At 42.8% G+C, this 21,877-nt stretch overlaps 1 protein-coding gene and 1 pseudogene across 1 annotated transcript; both read right to left on the bottom strand.

Moving 5' to 3' along the window:
• LOC106580475 (RNA-binding protein FUS-like) overlaps positions 1-2,364 on the bottom strand; it is a 20,390-nt pseudogene extending 18,026 nt beyond the window's left edge.
• LOC106580440 (LETM1 domain-containing protein LETM2, mitochondrial) lies at positions 1,852-21,877 on the bottom strand. The gene is made up of 10 exons (XM_014161504.2): positions 21,627-21,877; positions 17,745-17,813; positions 16,910-17,436; positions 11,765-11,908; positions 10,493-10,636; positions 9,951-10,274; positions 9,625-9,744; positions 7,925-8,020; positions 7,084-7,152; positions 1,852-6,602 (listed from the first exon to the last, which is right to left on the bottom strand). The coding sequence occupies exons 3-10, from the start codon at positions 17,285-17,287 to the stop codon at positions 6,549-6,551; spliced, it is 1,329 nt and encodes a 442-aa protein (XP_014016979.2). The 5' UTR covers positions 17,288-17,436; positions 17,745-17,813; positions 21,627-21,877; the 3' UTR covers positions 1,852-6,548.

Genomic DNA, 21,877 nt, shown 5'->3' with positions numbered 1-21,877 from the left:
CCAGATAAGCTTCAATGCCATACAACTCTCCTTCCGTGGCCTAGAACTGCTCTTAAATGCAAGTAAAACTAAATGCATGCTATTCAATCGATCACTGCCCACACCTGCCCGCCCGTCCAGCATCACTACTCTGGACGGCTCTGACTTAGAATACATGGACAACTACAAATACCTAGGTGTCTGGTTAGACTGTAAACTCTCCTTCCAGACTCACATTAAGCATCTCCAATCCAAAATTAAATCTAGAATCAGCTTCCTATATCGCAACAAAGCATCCTTCACTCATGCTGCCAAACTACCCTCGTAAAACTGACCATCCTACCAATCCTCGACTTCGGCAATGTCATCTATAAAATAGCCTCCAACACTCTACTCAACGAATTGGATGCAGTCTATCACAGTGCCATCCGTTTTGTCACCAAAGCCCCATACACTACCCACCACTGCGACCTGTACACTCTCATTGGCTGGCCCTCACTTCATACTTGTCGCCAAACCCACTGGCTACAGGTTATCTACAAGTCTCTGCTAGGTAAAGCCCCACCTTATCTCAGCTCACTGGTCACCATAGCAGCACCCACTCGTAGCACGCGCTCCAGCAGGTATATCTCACTGGTCACCCCCAAAGCCAATTCCTCCTTTGGTCGCCTTTCCTTCCAGTTCTCTGCTGCCAATGGCTGTTGTCAATTCGTTCCAATGACCGGAACGAATTGCAAAAATCACTGAAGCTGGAGACTCATATCTCCCTCACCAGTTTTAAGCACCAGCTGTCAGAGCAGCTCACAGATCACTGCACCTGTACATAGCCCATCTGTAAACAGCCCATCTATCTACCTCATCCCCTTACTGTATTTATTTTATTTATCTTGCTCCTTTGCACCCCAGTATCTCTACTTGCACATTCATCTTCTGCACATCTACCATTCCAGTGTTTAATTGCTAAATTGTAATTACTTCGCCACCATGGCCTATTTATTGCCTTATCTCCCTTATCTTACCTCATTTGCACTCACTGTATATAGACTTTCTGTTTTCTTTTTTTCTACTGTATTATTGACTGTATGTTTTGTTTATTCCATGTGTAACCCTGTGTTGTTGTATGTGTCGAATTGCTATGATTTATCTTGGCCAGGTCGCAGTTGCAAATGAGAACTTGTTCTCAACTAGCTTACCTGGTTAAATAAAGGTGAAATAAAAAATAAATACAAATCTTGACCCCCCCCTTTGTTCAGGGACACATTATTCCATTTCTGTTAGTCACATGTCTGTGGAACTTGTTCAGTTTATGTCTCAGTTGTTATGTTCATATGTCACGACTTCAACCGAAGTCGGTCCCTCTCCTTGTTCGGGCGGCGTTCGGCGGTCGACGTCACCGGCCTTCTAGCCATCGCCGATCCACTTTTCATTTTCCATTTGTTTTGTCTTTGTTTTACACATCTGGTTTCAATTCCCCAATTACTTGTTCATTATTTAACCCTCTGTTCCCCCATGTTTTTTTGTGAGTGATTGTATGTATGTATAAGGTCCATTATTGTGGACTAGTTTATTGTGTTGTATTTATTAATTCCTTGAGTAAATTACATTCCTTACTCATTTCTGCTGTCCTGCGCCTGACTCCTCAACACCAGCTACACACAGGCCGATTACAAATATTTACACATGTTAAGTTTGCTGAAAATAAACGCAGTTGACAGTGAGAGGACGTTTCTTTTTTTGCTGAGTTTAGATGCTGAAGCTTTATGTATGTATGCACCTCCTAGCCTGTCAGTAGCTGGGCCAGATATCCATAGTGCAAGACATCTGTATTAGCAAAAGTTTGTTGCCAAAAATAAAAGACACAGGACTCAAGTGTAAAGGGTTTTTATAAATTTAATGCTGAACTTCATCTCCCAAGCGGACATTTGACACTGTAGAATGATGTATTGTTTCAACGCAGGTTAAATAATGTAGCAATGTTGTACATGGTTGAGTGTCTTCTGACCTCCGTTACAGAGCTTAGTGGACAGGAGGGTAAACATGAGAGGTAGAATGTCTGTTACACAAGGAAAGCCACCAAAGGGGGAGGCAGAGGTTGTCCATAACCACTGACACAGGGTCAGATACGTTTTCGTTTCCCAAATGGTTATTGTTAGGGATAGATGATTCTAGATCTGTGGTTAGGGGTAACCTCTACTTCAGAGGTAGCCAACCCTCTTCCCAGACAGCTACTGGTTATGCAAGCTTTTGCTCTATTCCTGCTCTTACACACACCTCATTCTACTCATCGGCTGATCATCAGAACCTTGATTAGCTAAATCAGGTATGGTAGAGCTGGGCTGGATCAAAAGCCTGCATACCCAGTAGCTCTTTAGGCAGGATGGCCATCCCTGATCTAAATCCATCAGTCACAAACACTCCTGCAAGGTCATAGTCATAACATCCAGAGTTTGCACAAGGCTAGCTAATATTACTAACACAAATAAGTTCTGCCAAATGAAATAAACTATGAAAAAAGAAGCCTTGTTTGAAGAGAAATTAGGGAATTTCAAGGAAAACAAGTTTAAGAAGAGTATGTTCTCTATGAGCTTTATATGGAATCCATTATGACAAAAGGTGCAGACGTCAATCATTCAGAAGGTATAAACTCCACACAGCCTCACGTTCTTGTACTGTCTGTAATAGTCATATCAATACATGATACAGTGCAATACCTGTAGACACATTTGCAAAGGGCATTTTCCACTCATCCTTATTCCCCCAGTGTAGGTCCAAGCAGTGAAGGGCTGAATCCTAACCTCAGTTATGTGTCCATCACGCAAACCTTCACACAAATCTCCCATTGATATCAATGGATGACTTATGTGGCTAGTTCTAGTAATGCGTATCATATATTATATTAAGTTAATTCAAGCCCAAGTCTTACTGTAGGACCATTGACCATATCTGCCATCAAATGATTGGATAAGTTACTGTTCCATTAAAGTTCTCCTGACCAAATCAACTCTAAATTTCACCACAAATTATCAACAGCAACACACTGAAATACCACAATGTCCATCTTTCTCTGCAGGTCTGTGGGACATTAATGACAAATACCTTTGGGAGTAAGTTCATGTTACCCAACTCCACACCAAACTCTAACCCCTAGTCCTACACACCGACCACTTAGCAATATGGTGCTGCTCCACCTAGGTGTGATTTTCACTATGTTGCTTGTACCAACAAGTGTCCAGGGGTAGGGGTTTGGAATTGGGCATGTGAGTGAGAGGGTTCATACAGGTGTTTACGTGAGTCTCTCTAAGTCTGTGTCCTAATTCTCTCCCCACATTCCTTTCCTAATCTAATTTCCTTCATGATCATTGATCCAAAAGGACCTAAAAAGGTAACAGCGTAAGCAATACAGTGGATTCCTTTCACCCATGTATGGACATGAAGGATAGGAGACAAGGTAAGGAATCAAGGCAGTGGAATTGGAACACAGTGTAAACATCTTCCATAAGAGCCAGTGGGGAAGGGGCAGAGGAGACACTCCACAGAGAGCATAGGTAACAAAGCACCTCGTTACAGACCTTCTGCCTGTAAATTAATTTTCTAAACAATCCTTAAACCAAGTAAAAAAATAAACTGTTGGGATGGAAAGAAGTGTCCCAGGTCCCATAGTACTCCCTTGAAGTAATAACATATCTGAGAAGGTTGGATTGGTCAAAGCAGAAGGGTGGATATCTTGCTTTCGATTATCCACTCACATACAGATCGGTGATAGGGAAGAGAGGAAGATGCACTATGATGAAACAATGTAATTTGGTTGGTGAGTTGTGAGAGAGGTTCATAAAAAGGTAATCCCCTAACTTAAGGTTTTCCTCAATGCTAAGGCAACACCAAACGCACACTCTCACACACTGAAGCATAAAGCATATACAGTAGAGTACACATATGTTTATATGGTAAACCTTCCAAATACCTTCTCGTTCACATGGTTGTATTAACTCTATATGTAAGCAGGATATGTACTAGGCATTTCAGCATGAAATAGGGGCCATCTTTCAAGATCTTTGAGAATCACATTCAAAAATAAAATGTAACACTAGTGCAATCCTTTAAGAGTTCGCAAATCCTGCATTTTCATGCAGTTTCACTCAAATTCATTATTTGAGATTTCTCTGTAGATATTTCGTTAGTTTTGTTGAAACAGTGGGTATGGATGATATCCAATAGCAGTCAAGTATTATATTTATTTTAAATGTGTAAATAAACGGTAGTACTATCATAGCATTAACACAATATATACACTGTATATTCCAATAGAAAAGCTAAATGTCCACAGATTGCGGTTGTGTTTATAATCAAGTTTTAAACTGGGTGGTTGAGCCTTGAATGCTGATTGGCTGAAAGCCGTGGTATATCACACCGTATACCACGGGTATGACAAAATATTTATTTTTACTGCTCCAAATACATTGGTAACCAGTTTATAATAGCAATAACGTTCCTTGGGGGTTTGTGATATATGGCCAATATACCACGGCAAAGGGCTGTGCGTTGCGTCATGCCTAAGAACAGCCCTTAGCCGTGGTATATTGGCCATATACACCACACCTCCTCGGGCCTTATTGCTTAATTAGGCGCTACTACAGCCTCTCCTGTGTTAATGAGTGAACTCTCTCGCTCTCTTACAATCAAAAATAATCAGTGTTCATGTACTATTTACAGCTGCAATCAACTACACAATGCCACTTCATTCAGTCATAGGGTGACACTTCACAATAAATTGCATAGATACCACGTGTTACATTTTCTGGTGTAATTAAATGCAACTACACTGTAACTACCTGGACATAATTTGTAAAATGTCCTTACTTTAGACATTAGTGTTTTGTACCTTATCTGCAATTACCATTTACATCTGAACAATTAGTCTGGTTTCCAGGGTAGTTAGAGAGTAACTTCATGGCATAAAGGCAAGTTAAAGTGAAGTGTTGCCCAGTCTTAAGATTGAAATATTCAACAAACAAAAAATTAAATATTAGGAGGGCAAAAGTTCATAGAACTCTTTAGTTTTGAGAGAGCTTGAGGGAGTGGCAAACCAACTGGACAGAGCAGTTGTACCTTTTCTACCATACAATGAACATTGTACAGGGTATTTACAAATATACAAGAGGAAGAGTTGGTGGTGGTGGTTTTTGTTAGTCTGATCTGGAGGTGATTCAGCCAACTCGAACATACAAAACACACCTTTTCAAAGCAGCGGGTGGCCGTCCTATCACCTCTGACCAAAATGTCGGCCGTCATTTTCTGTTCACTTCACAACAACTCTACATGTTGAATCACCACCGTTTGTCGACACCAAGGTGGTGACCCCTAAAGGCGTCAGCATGCTTAAGCTCGGCTGGCGCCTAACCGAACGAGTGTGCTTGCATACTCCCTTAAAATACACTTGCTTGAAAAACAAGAAAAAAAGCATCAAACGCCGTAGCCAGTCTCAAAATGACTGTACACTTCCTCAAAAGTCCGAATTAATCTAAGATAACTCAAGAAACCTGTCATTAATTTTGACGTTTTTGCCCAAGAGATCTTAGTTGCGAAATTTTACATCTAACTAAGATGTTTGGCGCAGTATTTCTTTATGAGAAAAATGTCATGAAGACGAGTCGTCTCTAGCTGAATGACAACAAAGACTTTATCGGAGAATTCCTACTGTTGAACAATCACCGATGAAGGGGTGTAGACTTCGGCTCCGAACTTCGGCTTGACCAAAACGAACAAAAGCGTCACAAAACGTCAGCATAATTTTTGCACATACTCTACCGAACTGTTTAGTCTGGGAAGCATGTGGACGCCTTTAACACACCGCGGCCACCCACTGCTTTCGCCTTTGAGGTGTATCTAGTCAAGAGGAATCAGCTTCAGCGCCTAATGAATGAGTCTAAAAACAACCTGAAGTGAAACAGACTAAAGTTACACCAGACCAACCAACCAGCCTGTGTCTACTCTTCAAGGACATAAAAATAATAATAATATTTGTTACATCACTGGGTTACTGTGATCCCAAAACAAAACAATTATCCCAATCCAGGGGCTTTTCAGAGTTTTCGTTACATTACATTGTCCTGCTGAGTTTGAGTGTGAAACCCAATGGATGGAGTGCATGAACTTGAAACCAAATAGATGCAGGTGAGAAGAACCAGAGACTGAACAGACAAGAGGTGTGTGTCCCGTTTGAAACGCCTGCCAGCGGCCTCAATCCAGGTGTAGCCAGTGAGGAGAGGGCTCTGATCCATGGACAAAATTAAAGAGAGCAACAGTGTCATCTTAGCCAAACGTCGTCTGGTCTGATGGCATTAACATCTCATGTGATGATCTTATGACCCCTCTCTCCATCAGACACCAAGCCCATTGGCTATACAGGGATCTTAGACTCAGGAGGAGGCGGCGTTAAGGAGGGTAGATGGGTGGTTGGGTTGACTGATCCCTTAGGTTGTCGATTAGCTTGATTGTCTAGCCCCCCCACCCACGAGGACACGGGGTTGTGGTGTGGTCAAGCTGCAGTCCTGCTCACTGTTAGCTCCTCCTCACACTCCGTTGGCGCTCATCTTGCTCTTCTGGGACACCTCTGCTCCTTTAGCCTACAGGTCAGAGGACAATGGTTATTCTAGGAGCAAACAATGAAAAAGAGACCAATGGCATTCATTGAATTATGGTGACATGGACTTGAACAAATGTAATAAACGTACTTTCAAATAGCTTATTTACATACGTCAGTGCATGGTGTTTATTGACTTGATATTTTAGGAACCTGTTGTTATGGGCATACTGTAATTTAACTACTAAACTGTTAATTGTTGTATGGTTCATTTGTTTGTTCCCGTAGAGCAAGTGTGTGTGTGTGTGTGTGTGTGTGTGTGTGTGTGTACTAGGATGTCGTGAGAAAGATGAGACAGTATTGGGCTTAATGGGATTACAGCCACAAACTTGGAAACAAACACGCACTGGTTTATCCTCACGGTCATCACTATCTGGCCATGCTAGAAAAGCACTGCACTTTCTGCCATTCCATCTAGTAACTAATCCCTGTGGGTATGTGACTGGGGGTCAAAGGTGACTGACCTGGATGACCTGGGCAGGGGTTGGAGGTTTGTCTGAGACGATGGCAGCCTTGTCTCTCAACTCCTCTGCCTGGAGGAACAGAAACACACCAGACATGAGGACACTGTATACTGCTCCACGGGTCATCCTGGAGAAGACTCCTGACCGGTCTGTCTTTGACCAGAGCTACCGAGCTCATGATTGGGGCTCATGATTGGTGGGAATATTATATGCCTTCCATCTTTGGCTTTTGTTATCCAATGAAAGCACTTTGTGTTTTGATGGAATGTGAGTGATGATCCAATCATGTGTTGCATTCCATTTCCCTCCCATAAAAAAAGTGATCATGTTTTATACCCTTTACTGTGTAGCCTAGGCAAAATCAGACCATATCTAGAAGCAATCGTTTTATATAAACTTTAGTGTAGCCTAGGCCTACTGGTTGCATGAATTTGGGATCTATTGTCCCACAACTGTCCCAGAGTCCGTTTGGAATAGGCTATTTCTTTCTCCACAAGCTGACCAATAGAATAGGTCAACTTTTCTACTATGGGGGAATCGTAGATTGACATAGGCTAGTGATTTTCCTGTTCATTACTCATCTTGTTGGCTGGGGAGAAGTAAATGTGGGCATCGGAATTCAGTAAGAAGGAACCGCACACTGTTCTGTTAAAATTAATTACCATAATCAAAATCTGAATTCAGTCATTCTGAGCACTGTGGGTGAACGCCCTAATCAGGTTACACATCCAATGCATATGGGTCAGGTAAATTTCTCCAATGTCCGGTAAATTGAAATGCTGCCGGTCAAACGCCACATTTTCATAACAGAAACCTTGTTGTTGTGTGTCTGTGTACTGACCGGCCTGTCTTTGATGACCAGACCTGGGTCTACCAGTAAGTCTGAGGAGGAAGCTGCGGTTCCCTCTGGGATCTCAGCTGGGGGAGGAGTGGCCTTCTGCAACACACAACACAACTTGATGTTACATTACCATCATACATACTTACACATTTCTCTCATGATCTCACACTGTTCTGAAAACAAAAACACACACAAATGGAATGATAGGGCCAGTAATGTAAGCAGCGGTGGTGCCTTCCACAGAGTGTCCTGAGACTGTTGTGGTGATAGAGACTCATAGGCTGCATTTACACAGTCTTTGACCAATCAGATCAGTTTTGAAAAAGAGCTGATGTGAAAAGAGCTGATGTGAAAAGAGCTGATGTGATAGTTCAAAAGACCAATTAGTGGAAAAAATATCACAATTGGGCTGGCTGTGAAAACTCAGCCTTAGAGAGTTGGCAGCATGAACATACAGTACTTCACATGGCTGACCTGCATTTCTACATCACTACAGTCATGAGTTGGAGAGTCAACCAGGTCTCCATGATCTGATGGTCAAGCCTTAGTTCTCGGGGAAACCTGTGCTTCTATGGGACTCACTGAAGGCAGAAATTTACCTTGATCCCAAACCTAGAATCAGATTACCTTTCACCAATCTGAACTGAGCTAGTTTGGGTACAGAGGGTATGATGTCTTACCTCTAGTTTGGGTACAGAGGGTATGATGTCTTACCTCTAGTTTGGGTACAGAGGGTATGATGTCTTACCTCTAGTTTGGGTACAGAGGGTATGATGTCTTACCGCTAGTTTGGGTACAGAGGGTATGATGTCTTACCTCTAGTTTGGGTACAGAGGGTATGATGTCTTACCTCTAGTTTGGGTACAGAGGGTATGATGTCTTACCTCTAGTTTGGGTACAGGGGGTATGATGTCTTACCTCTAGTTTGGGTACAGAGGGTATGATGTCTTACCTCTAGTTTGGGTACAGAGGGTATGATGTCTTACCGCTAGTTTGGGTACAGAGGGTATGATGTCTTACCTCTAGTTTGGGTACAGAGGGTATGATGTCTTACCTCTAGTTTGGGTACAGAGGGTATGATGTCTTACCTCTAGTTTGGGTACAGAGGGTATGATGTCTTACCTCTAGTTTGGGTACAGAGGGTATGATGTCTTACCGCTAGTTTGGGTACAGAGGGTATGATGTCTTACCTCTAGTTTGGGTACAGAGGGTATGATGTCTTACCTCTAGTTTGGGTACAGAGGGTATGATGTCTTACCTCTAGTTTGGGTACAGAGGGTATGATGTCTTACCTCTAGTTTGGGTACAGAGGGTATGATGTCTTACCTCTAGTTTGGGTACAGAGGGTATGATGTCTTACCGCTAGTTTGGGTACAGAGGGTATGATGTCTTACCTCTAGTTTGGGTACAGAGGGTATGATGTCTTACCTCTAGTTTGGGTACAGAGGGTATGATGTCTTACCTCTAGTTTGGGTACAGAGGGTATGATGTCTTACCTCTAGTTTGGGTACAGGGGGTATGATGTCTTACCTCTAGTTTGGGTACAGAGGGTATGATGTCTTACCTCTAGTTTGGGTACAGAGGGTATGATGTCTTACCTCTACTTTGGGTACAGGGGGTATGATGTCTTACCTCTAGTTTGGGTACAGGGGGTATGATGTCTTACCTCTAGTTTGGGTACAGGGGGTATGATGTCTTACCTCTAGTTTGGGTACAGGGGGTATGACGGGTATGATGGGTTTGACGTCAGTCAGGTACATGGCTCTGGAGAGCAGCAGCAGAGAAGGAGGAACGTTCTCCTTCAAGTGCAGGTCCAACCACTAGAACAGACAGAGAGAGAGAGAGGTCACAGGTCACTGAAGAAGCCAATTGTTTATCGTCCAAAATGGCACCCTATTCCCTAAGAAATAGGGTGCCATTTGGGACGCATCTCTTATAATACAATTAATAGATTGATTCCTTCACTGGCTTGAAGTGATGCATCTTTAACAAGGTGATATGCAGATAGATAGGTTGAGTGTCTGACCTGTTGCATCTGCTGACGTAACTGGTCAGTGGTCAGACCCAGTGACCTCATCCCTCTGCTACGACATGCTGCCTGTAGCTCTGACACACTCATAGCAGGCACACCCTCAGTGGCTATCAACTCGTCATCTGCTTTGATGGTTCTCAGCTGCATCATCAGCTGGAAGCGGAGCAGGTTATTGGTTCCTATGGGCTGCAGCTCTAGCAGTTTACACAGGGCCACCAGCTGGGGGCGCTCTAGATGCTCCAGCGTCAACTCGTCTTCAAACAGCTTGGAGAACTTGACAATGTCCTTAGTGGTGGGCTGCTCCCCTGTGTGACGAACCTGGAGATGACAGAGGGAGGACAGGGGTTAGTTAGAGCAGTCTTGGGACTCTAGTCATGCAGACAGGCTTAGGACGTATAATCACATCTTGAGCGTTATCAGGTCTGTAAGACCTTTTGACAAGGGCTACCGAACACAACGGGATGAACATTTGAAACACTCATGAAATCATGAATCAGAGCTTGGGATGCGTGACCTTTGCCCCCTGGCTAAATTACCTTCTGTACGTAGGTGGAGAAGCGCTGCGTCTCGTCCTCGGTCAAAGCCTTAGTCTTGTTCCTCTTGGCCATCTCTGCTATGGTCTCCTGGAGGAACTTAGCCAGCTCCAGCTTAGCAGCAAGACCCTTTTTCTGCTTCTCCACCTAAAGAGAAAGAAAAGGGAGAAAGAGAAGGATAGGAGAAAGATTATTATATTATTATAAAGAGTTATTTCTCAAATGGACCTCATGCATAATCTAGCATTAGCTAATAGCAATTGGTTTTAGAATGTTCTAAAAAGGAGCCTCAAATCGCATTTAATCAAGTTGCTAGGTAAGGTTTAAAAGGGTATATTTAAGCAATAAGGCATGGGGGTGTGGTATATGGCCAATATACCACGGCTAAGGGCTGTTCTTATGCACGACGCAGCGGAGTGCCTGGACACAGCCCTTAGCCGTGGTATATTAGCCATATACCACAAACCCCCGAGGTGCCTTATTGCTATTATAAACTGGTTACCAACGTAATTAGAGAAGTAAAAATAAATGTTTTGTCATGGTATACGGTCTGATATACCACGGCTGTCATCCAATCAGCATTCAGGGCTCAAACCACCCAGTTCATAATTGAAAACAATCCCACTTCAAAATGCACCAGTTGGCTAACGGTGGTCTTTACCACTGCTATGTGTTGGTATCCCAACGGCCATGATGTGAGAGGCCAGGCCAGGCACCACTGTTGTACAGGAGCAGGAGGACATATCTGAGAGCCATTCAGCCATGAGCAGACAGGGACCATTAGACCCGACAGGTCAGGCCTACTGGGGCTAATCCCACACAAAGACCTGGGGTGTATCCCAATAATCTCTCTCTCTTCCTGAAGTGTGCACTCGTTCACTATTCCTGACAAATGTAAAAACATTGGATTGGTGTAGGAATGGGCTAAAGAGTTTCTTAGAACAGTAAAGAAGTAAAGCTGTCAAATCTATGAAGGGAGGTGAACAAGTGCACACTTTGAGAGAAAGGAGAGATTATTGGGACACACCCCTGCTTATTCTACTGGCCTACAGGTCTGTGGAAGGATATCTCCTACTGGGATGCATCTCAATAGTGTACTTTTGTCTCCTTTCATCTGCATTGATATGGAAGAACAGGAAAACAGCCATTTTCAGGTAAAATATCATGACTTCAGATCAGTCCAGATGAAGGAGAGGAAACAAGGAAGCAAGTTTAGAAAATTGATAAGCAGCATACAACAGGGTCATTAACATTGTAACAGCGTGAAAAACATGCCTTCTTGGTCTCTGTCTCGAAGGTGGAGGGCAGCATCTCAGGGAAGAGCTTGAGGAAGACGGGAAGCAGGAACTCCATGAAGGGGACAATGATGAAGACCATGAAGGGTAGCAGGCGGAACAGGTCAGCACACGTCCTCATCAGCTGGAGACACAGACAACACTCAGCAAACCAAACAGTAACATGTCTGACAATGATAAGCACCAACATCAAAGGAGAGGAGATAGGGGGAGAGAGACAGAGTGAGAGAGACAGAGAGAGAGAATAACAGGGGTTGGAAGCCAAACATTGCCATTTGGTTTATTGGCATTATAGAAGATACAGTGATTAGCCATGTGAGTTTTGCAGTGCACAACACCCATGTACAGAGTGGATCCCAAACATTTAGAAATGTGACTGACAAAAACATGTGACCTCCCAAGTCACCAAAACGAATGTCTGTGGTCACATATTAATCCATGAGACAAGAAGGATTCCACCTTGACCCACCATGGGCAACACTATGTTAGGATTCTGTCCCTTAGTCTCTGGCAAACTACCAGGACTGTGAGTATTTCTAAAATAGACCTGGTGCCAAGTAAAGCTCTACCATGGCATTCACACGGTGGACTGTTTTTTTAACCTTTATTTAACTTAGCAAGTCAGTTAAGAACAAATTCTGTTGGTGTGCCTATCCTGTATCATTGAGGCAATAGGGTCAATGCATCCTTTTAAATCAGCCTTACTGATGAACCTGGAGGCTGAAGTCAGAGGACTTTTTATTCTGCATTGAAAAGTATTGGTCGGGCCTCATATGTCCGTTTTCAGTGTAAACGTAAAGGACTAAAACAAGATATAAAGCAGGTAGAAAGATGTACCTAAATATATATTTTTATAAGATCCTCTTTCAGGACAAACAATCTAAAATTCCAAAGATGCTGCATTCAGGAGTTTTTTTGACATGTTATTGGGTCCCCATTGATTTTGTTATAATGTTTGAGTCACTCAGATAGCATAAGCCATGGCAAAATGTGCATAAATGCAGGAAATGTGCTTTAAAACTGCAAAATGTTATCTTCACCACATGGCAAAATGTGTAGAAATGCAGGAAATTAGCTTTTGTCACTATGGCCAACAGGAGGGCTTCTACAATTGGCTGAGGGTTCAACTACAGTGGGGGGAAAAAGTATTTGATCCCCTGCTGATTTTGTATGTTTGCCCACTGACAAAGAAAGGATCCGTCTATAATTTTAAAGGTAGGTTTATTTGAACAGTGAGAGACAGAATAACAACAAAAATATCCAGAAAAACACATGTTAAAAATTTTATAAATTGATTTGCATTTTAAGAAGGGAAATAAGTATTTGACCCCCTCTCAATCAGAAAGATTTCTGGCTCCCAGGTGTCTTTTATACAGGTAACGAGCTGAGATTAGGAGCACACTCTTAAAGGGAGTGCTCCTAACCGCAGCTTGTTACCTGTAAAAAAGACACCTGTCCACAGAAGCAATCAATCAATCAGATTCCAAACTCTCCACCATGGCCAAGACCAAAGAGCTCTCCAAGGATGTCAGGGACAAGATTGTTGAACTACACAAGGCTGGAATGGGCAACAAGACCATCGCCAAGACGCTTGGTGAGAAGGTGACAACAGTTGGTGTGATTATTCGCAGATGGAAGAAACACAAAAGAACTGTCAATATCCAGAAAACACGGGAAGATCTTGTCAATGATCTCAAGGCAGCTGGGACCATAGTCACCAAGAAAACAATTGGTAACACACTACACCGTGAAGGACTGAAATCATGCAGCGCCCGCAAGGTCCCCCTGCTCAAGAATACATATACATGCCCGTCTGAAGTTTGCCAATGAACATCTGAATGACTCAGAGGACAACTGGTGAAAGTGTTGTGGTCAGATGAGACCAAAATGGAGCTCTTTGGCATCAACTCAACTCGCCGTGTTTGGAGGAGGAGGAATGCTGCCTATGACCCCAAGAACACCATCTCCACCGTCAAACATGGAGGTGGAAACATTATGCTTTGGGGGTGTTTTTCTGCTAAGGGGACAGGACGACTTCACCGCATCAAAGGGACGATGGATGGGGCCATATACCGTCAAATCTTGGGTGAGAACCTCCTTCCCTCAGCCAGGGCATTAAAAATGGGTCGTGGATGGGCATTCCAGCATGACAATGACCCAAAACACACGGCCAAGGCAACAAAGGAGTGGCTCAAGAAGAAGCACATTAAGGTCCTGGAGTGGCCTAGCCAGTCTCCAGACCTTAATCCCATAGAAAATCTGTGGAGGGAACTGAAGGTTCAAGTTGCCAAACGTCAGCCTCGAAACCATAATGACTTGGAGAAGATCTGCAAAGAGGAGTGGGACAAAATCCCTCCTGAGATGTGTGCAAACCTGGTGGCCAACTACAAGAAACGTCTGAACTCTGATTGCCAACAAGGGTTTTGCCACCAAGTACTAAGTCATGTTTTGCAGAGGGGTCAAATACTTATTTCCCTCATTAAAATGCAAATCATTTTATACCATTTTTGACATCGTTTTTCTGGATTTTTTTGTTGTTATTCTGTCTCTCACTGTTCAAATAAACCTACCATTAAATTATAGACTGATCATTTCTTTGTAAGTGGGCAAACATACAAAATCAGCAGGGGATCAAATACTTTTCCCCCCCACTGTAGAACACCTCACAGCATGTGGTGGACTCCTTTGGTTGTGTTCAATAGACACAACGAGAGAAAAACAACATGTTCAAACTGAAAGCAAAAATGAGCAGCATTGTTACTGGTTTAAGAAGTTTAACGGGTAACACCTTTCCCTGTTACGTGCCTGACTGCTGAACACCTCCCAGAGAGTGAGGTGATCAGCGTTTCATGATTCTCCGGTTCCTGGTACTCCTAAAGTACTACATTGCTGTAAATCCTGCCCTCCAATTAACTGAAAGGCACATGTTACATAAGACAGATCTATGAGAATCACGAGACTACAGAATGCCAAAGCTTTCTTTGGTAACTGTAGGATGTACAGTAAGACCATGGGTGTGTTCGTAAATTCAATCTGGAGTGCCAGTGCGCTCAGAGTGCCCTTTGGACGTTCGTAAATTCAATCTGGAGTGCCAGTGCGCTCAGAGTGCCCTTTGGACGTTCGTAAATTCAGAGCGTTGTCAGATTGTCCATTTGTAAATTCAGAGCATTTAGCTCTCTGAGATTTCAGAGCTCACACTGGATGCTCTGGTCCAGGAGTAGGGTTGATCCGAGCGTTCTGACCTCACAACGGCAGTCAAGCACCCAAGTTAACTGGCTAACGTTGGCTAGCTTGCTAGCTACTTCCAGACACAAATGAGAGAACACCTCACTCTGACCATTTTACTCGGCCTAGCAGAGCTGGTTAGGCTGTTTTCATGTAATCTAGAGCGTTGGTGACTGTAACTGTGCTGCTGGCAATAATGTAATTACGCTTTTTTGACAACATTTGCTGACACCTGCCATATTCGAACGGGTGTTCACGTTCATAAATTCCTCAATTATTCTGAACTCTTGCACACTCAGACGAGTGCGCTCTGAAATCGGAGGATAGCAAGAGCGAATTTATGAACGCACCCCAATTCAGAGCCATAGATTTAGTATTCTAATGGGAATTCTTATCATGTTTTTATTGTCATGGAGCGTTGAGCGTCAACATGGAGGGTAGTAGTTAGCAGAGAAAGTGCTGCTCGTCTAGACCGTGAACCCTTCAACCAACTGCAGTCACTGTTAGAAACAGTACAACCTCTGAATTGGATTCCCCAAGATGGAGCTGTGTCACCACGTTATACGTATCAAATACCCATCCCAAATGGGACCCAATTCCTTATATAGTGCACTACTTTTGAATAGAGGTCTATGAGGCCCTAGTCAAAAGTAGTGCACTATATAGGGAATAGGGTACCATTTGGGACGCATACAAGGTTCTCTCACCCTGCCCTCGGGCATAAAATTATGATTCACCCTGTTATTTACTAGGGTTTGGCAGTATCCAGATTTTCATACCATCTCTGTACCATACCGGGGAATATGGTATTACCGGAAGTGCACATAAGGGGCGCATTTTAAATGTTTTTGTGGTGGGGGGGCACAAGGGATCTTGATCCAGGAGGGGATTGAATGTCTCTGCTGTAACCAAGAAGCTTGATCTTGACATCTAGCCACTTAGCTAGCAAGTTAGTAAACCAAATGCATAGCTGGAGCACTGAGCTGGATATAACTATTTGACATATCTTAGATGTCTTATAAGCAGTGGCGTAGCACTCACCCCCAAAAAACTAACAAAACAAAAGTTTTTTTCTGCTTCTGTATTTAAAATCATATGGCCGGTACTTCTAAATACACTGTATATCACCCAAGCCTTTTATTTACTCCTTCAGGAACATGTTAAACACAGAGAGAGCTCAGCCTACACTTCCTGCATGGTCACAACAATGACAGTCTGACCGACTATACACATGCTGGCTGCCGTGAGGGCAATATGCAGGAGACAGTTTAGAGTCAACACAAAACATAGTCACATACAGGTCAAATACAGCTCAGCACTTTCAAGCAATGTTTACATGCTGATCATCATCATTAAGTCTAACCAAGCTCTAGTCTCGTCCAGTGTTGTTCAGAAGGTCGGTGGAACCAATAGTCGGATTGGTTGTTCAGCAACAAAACCGACGCGTACGCAACTATAGGGCAAAACAGACGGGGCTGGCTTAGATTGCTTATAACATGTAAACTATATTTCGTCTCCAATGTTTATTGAAAACATAAATGAAGTTGCACAATGAGTACTCTCAAATACAGCATTACAGATGTTGGTTAGCTAGCTAGCAAATGTGACATCAGTCAAAACACCTCAAAATAAGACATGGTATCAACAAGAAGATCAACCATGCTGAAACAAGACACATGATTCAGAACATGACAGTTTCTTGTCATTGTTGCTAGCTACCTGGTCACCCAGAACCATTACAGCACATGGCCTTCTGCCACTTTGAAGCAAACACATAGTTTTTGTGATATTGTCAGCTAAGCTGTCCATTGGTGGGACGTTATGGGCCTTGGTGGCTAACATCTGAGATGGAGCAGCTAGATGAAACATTGGTTTATTTGTATCACTCCCCCGGCCTTACCCGTCTCCTCTCCCTGCGTGAGAGCAGTTGTCCATGCAGCAGTCTCCACACCATCCTCCCTGCGATCTTGGTATCGATTCCCAGCAGCCTGAAACCATTGTAGTAGTGTTTCAGCTCATCCACTACCCTCTGGCCAATAGACTTCCTCACTACTTGGACCGTAGGGGCAGCTGCAGCCGCTACAGTGACGACAGCGGGGGGAGCAGGGGCTGGAGGTTGGGGTGCGGGGACAGAGGGGCCATTCTTGGGGAGTTCCTGGGGGGTCATCCTGGGCTGGGGTGGTGGGGGCTTTGGTGTCCTGCTTGGTGCCCTGCAGCCAGACACAGGAGCTGTGCAGAGATCTGGCCAGCAGGGTGGTGCTGTGGGGTCTGGCGCCATGGAGCCGAACGCACTGATGATAGCCAGACCTGGAGTGCCTGAGGGAGGTTAGGGGTAACAGGCGGCTGGCGGGGTCCAGGTGGTGGTGGACGTAAGCAGTGGAGGGGAGGGGACAGCAGCTGTGCCTTTTAGACAGCAGGTAAGATCCCCTGGAGACAGAACACAGATACACCTGTATGTCAGTGACTGCCTGGTCATATGTGAAGTATCCTTACTTTCACTACAGCAGTCAGTCATACACACTGCTGTAAAGTAGACAAGACCAATGAACACCTGCTGTATTTACAGTTAGCTTGTTCACATATTCAACTCTTCCAAAAGACTTCCTGAGTGTTAATCAACTGATTTAGCTACCAGGGATCTTGTGGACACGGACAGTGACCCCACTGTCTGTGTGGTAGAGGTTAGGGCAGGTCTAAATGGTTTCTAATCTAGAGCAGGTGACCTGGTCTCCTACCTTGATCTTGTTACTGCCAGAAGCACCTGTGGACTGAACACTGCCATTGCACCGGCAAATCGAGGTCTCCTGAAAGGGTGAACAACAAGATCAGTGAAATGAATAAATAATGTTACTTTACAATTTTCTAGGACTGATTGATGTATAGTGTCAAGCTATTTATTTTTGAACCGCATGGCTTTGTAATGTATTTAGTAGGGGTGTGACATTTAAACGTTAAAACAACATTGGGATCGTTAACGTTTAGAAAGAAAATCACTAACCGAAAATGTTTAAATCACAGTGCAGTTATCACAAAACATTATTTATTTGACGTGTTATAGACTAGGCTGTAAAAAGGCCTTGGGAAAGTTGTATAATTGAAATAAAACCAGGGAGAAAGAGGCAAACTTTAGGCTAATTTGGTGAACATGCGAGATACAGATTACCAAGACATTTGCACGTTTTTTTTTCTCTCTCTCCCTCGTCTGCCCTTTCTCTTTGTTAATGTGAATGTGTGTTCAGTCTGTTGTATGTGGAATATCCTAGCCTATTCACTGAAGTTGTGGGACACATCCAATACAAGAAATTGCAAGATTACAGCATTAGATTGCGAGATACAGCTTTTGATTACCGATAGATAGGCCTAGTGAACGGTTCTGACTGTCTGTGGTGGAAAACCTGCCTATGCTATGCCCCTCCCCTCTCGCTATGAAATATGCAAGCGTTTGTGTTCTCGGAAGTACTGCAACTAATCAGTCTCCTCCGTTCCAAAACTACTGATTCTTAGGAGTTGATTCCTAGCTAAATCAAATATTGTCACTCAGAATGGGAGTTGACACCAGGAGTCGACATGTAAGGAGTCGAGGAAGCTCCACCACTACATCTCTTTCCAAATCTGAAAGGGAAGCACAGTGAGACCCGGGGATGGAGGGAAGGAGTAGCCATGACTGCGGTAGATGGAACTGCATTGCCCCTTAGCGGTTATACGTAGGACCCTTTTGCCTTGTGAATTCACATGAAATTTTATGATTTGTTTCTTATCGTTTAAACAGAAAAAAATGTCTGTTTAAACTTTAAGAACATTTTTCCATTTCTCACATCTCTAGGATTTAGCATGATAAGTTACGTGTTGATAGGCCGATGACTCAAAGACTGTGTGTAGGCTAGCTAGCAGATTGTAACGGGCTAATGTCATAAGGGTTGGGCGAAATTTGGGGAGTCCTCTTCTACGATATGCTACTCGAAATATTGCGATATCCAATATAATCGTTTTGCGCCGATAATGACCAGATAATTCCAAACTGTGCAATTTTTTAGCTTATTTACGATACTCTAATCACATTCTCATTAAATAATCTTAGTATGTCGAAACATTTTTACAAGGCTGAGTTAATTCATTTAGATGTCATTTTCAACATATTGATACAGCCTAACTGATAAAACTGCAGTTGATTTGTAAAGTTCAAATAGAGTATAGTCCTGAACATCACGATATATCTTCTTGCACTTCACAATATCTCGTCAATGTCAAATATCACGATATCCGAATTAATCATATATTGGCACAACCCTAAATGTCTTGGTGTAGCACAGAATATTTGACCAACTTTAACTTGGCAATACTTCAATTTCCGACTTGGAAGACAACCAATGCCAATGTCTAGTTGCAGGAAGTTCGTTTGAATTTAGAAAATGCTCCGTTATTAAATAAAATAAATGTTTTGCTCCATTAAGTAATCCAACATTGTGTACGCCGCCACCTTGTCTATTACAAATCTTCTCACATTGATCGAGACGGGTGAGTGTCATCATGACATGCATCAAGATGGTGGCGTACACATCCTTGAATTACTTCATTGCGAAAAAAAGAGAAGAATTTGAATTTATAATCTTTAGAGAAGAGAATAAGAGAAAGCTGTAGTCATTCTGTGGCCTAATTGTCCATTTGTTCCACGTTTCACATCCCGAAATTGACATTACTTGGCTGGCTCCAACTTTTATTTGAGTGCATGTAGGCCTATGCGGAAGTCACATTTCAGTTGAAGGCATTCAGTTGTACAACTGACTAGGTATCCCCCTTCCCCTTTCCCTATGCTGGTACCTGCTGTTAAGTGTGTCAATGGAAACTCCGTCCCTGTATGCTATCCCCTGGATCTTTAACTGCACGACAAGTACCACAGTATGAGTCATACCCATAAAACCTTGCGGTCAAACAAGTAAATGGTTCCAATTGTTTTTCCACCATTAATTTTTCCCATAGGGGATTTTAGAAACACTTAAAATAAGGGCTGTGTTTCATGTATGCTTACCCTGGCATAATGTTTTGATATCCGTGTAAATCTCTCTAGGACAAGGTGACGCTTATCAAAATATTCATGTGTATTTACCCCCCCAAAATGAAATACACACTAATTAGCTGCTAATGTGGCTAATCATAAAGAACTACAAATGCCATGATATCTTATATATCTAATGTTAGCTACATTTTGTAATTAATTAATTGGCTAAATGTCTTTAAATTGACGATTCTGTGAACTGTCTTGTGCAGTTCACCTGTTAGCAAGAAATGACATGCAGGAGCTTGCAGGGATTTGTAGTCTTGCATGATGTCTATTTTCGTGCTAATTTGCATTTTCGAATCTGAGAGTAAATAGAGCTGAATATATTAATAAAAGTCACCTGGTCCGAGAGAGATTTACAGGGTTATAAAAACGTCACGACAGGGTAAGCCTACAAGAAACACAGCCCTTAATTTAAGTGTTTCTAAAACTCCCTGTGGAAAAACGATAGGAACCATTTCCCTGTTTGACCGCTAGGTTTTATGGGTATTATGACACCTCCACTGTAGGGCTCGGAGGGAGAGTATTCAACAGCTCCTATGCAAGAAAAGCCGGCGAACTGACAACGAAAATTGAATATTCTGAATTAGGGGAGGATGGAGAACAAAAAAATATATATATTCGGATTTCAATCTGCAAAAAATATATAGAATATTAAAATGAAACAAGTGTGGATGGTTGTCCATCCTCCCCTGATTCAGAATGTCATTTTCATTGTCATAGCATGGTTTAATAGCTAACGTTAATTGACGAGAGATAACACAACACATTTTACTTTGATGCAGAACCGAACCATATACCTACCGGCTATCTAAAAAGTCGGGTAAACAATACTTTCCTGTGGATATTTTGTCTCAAATTTCGAGCAGCTGAAGGCCAAACCGCACAGATAAATCAACCCCAAAAAAATCACCAGAAGCGGGCGTGCGAAGCAAGCAGAGTAAGTGGAAAGGACGCGGCATGCAGAGCAGTGACTGTATGCTAGCAGAATAATTCACATCTCCAATCATCTTTGCTGATAGCAATGTTGTGTTTCCATAAGTGGATTAACGTTAATTGGTCTAATGATACTAAGCGATAATTGTATTAGCTATGAGTAGGTAAAGTTAGACCTATGACTATGTCACATGAGAACGTAAACAGGACATGTCATAGGAACAATTGAGTCTGTCGAGACAAAATAATCATTAGGTACTGGAAACTTGACTAGCTAAAGGTACAGAGAGTTCTCCATGCTATCGACCAGCTAACTAAAGTACTCTCGAAAGATGCTCGAACGGGGCAATTTGCTAAACTATCAGTCTGGCCACAACGCAACCAGTGTCAAGCTCACGCCATAGCTAGCTAGTTAACAACAACATGCTAGTAGTGTGGCTAGCTATCTAACTAGTATGTGCAGATTGGATGAAGACCGTTAAACTAGCTAGCTAAATAGCTAACGTCTGCAGTCTTTTCACAGTTTGACAACGGAACATCTAAAATATCGGATGACCTTAGCAAACATGTTAATACAAGCTGAAATTGGAAGTCGATTGACGATGAGATTTGTTGCTTAACTTACCTCGAATGTCAAATGTCCTACTATGGCTGCCGACTGGGCGTCGTAAGGCTGATCTAAAATAACTAAATTTGTACAATCCATTCACAGTAGTCGGCTGATTGAAGATGTGCGACAATAATTATCACATTTACGACGGGTTTATTACTAATATTCCTTCGAGAAAGGTCCTGTAGTACCCTTTTGGTCAACTTCGCCCATTTTTTGCTGCTGCTCTGAAAAGGTTATTGCAATTCACATAAGCATGATTGTTG

The sequence above is a fragment of the Salmo salar genome, chromosome ssa20 (assembly GCF_905237065.1).
Source record: "Salmo salar chromosome ssa20, Ssal_v3.1, whole genome shotgun sequence".
Taxonomy (NCBI): domain Eukaryota; kingdom Metazoa; phylum Chordata; class Actinopteri; order Salmoniformes; family Salmonidae; genus Salmo; species Salmo salar.
Note: the sequence above shows the minus strand (reverse complement) of the source record. Positions and strands in the feature narration are given on the sequence as shown.

What these genes read in the sequence shown, in the direction of transcription:
- LOC106580440 (XM_014161504.2), bottom strand. Translation starts at nt 17,287, where the DNA reads ATGGCGCCAGACCCCACAGCACCACCCTGCTGGCCAGATCTCTGCACA. An exon ending in CACGCAGGGAGAGGAGACGG is followed by an intron (nt 11,909 to 16,909) that starts GTAAGGCCGGGG and finishes CTGTGTCTCCAG; the next exon opens with CTGATGAGGACGTGTGCTGA. An exon ending in TCTCCACCTACGTACAGAAG is followed by an intron (nt 10,275 to 10,492) that starts GTAATTTAGCCA and finishes TGTCATCTCCAG; the next exon opens with GTTCGTCACACAGGGGAGCA.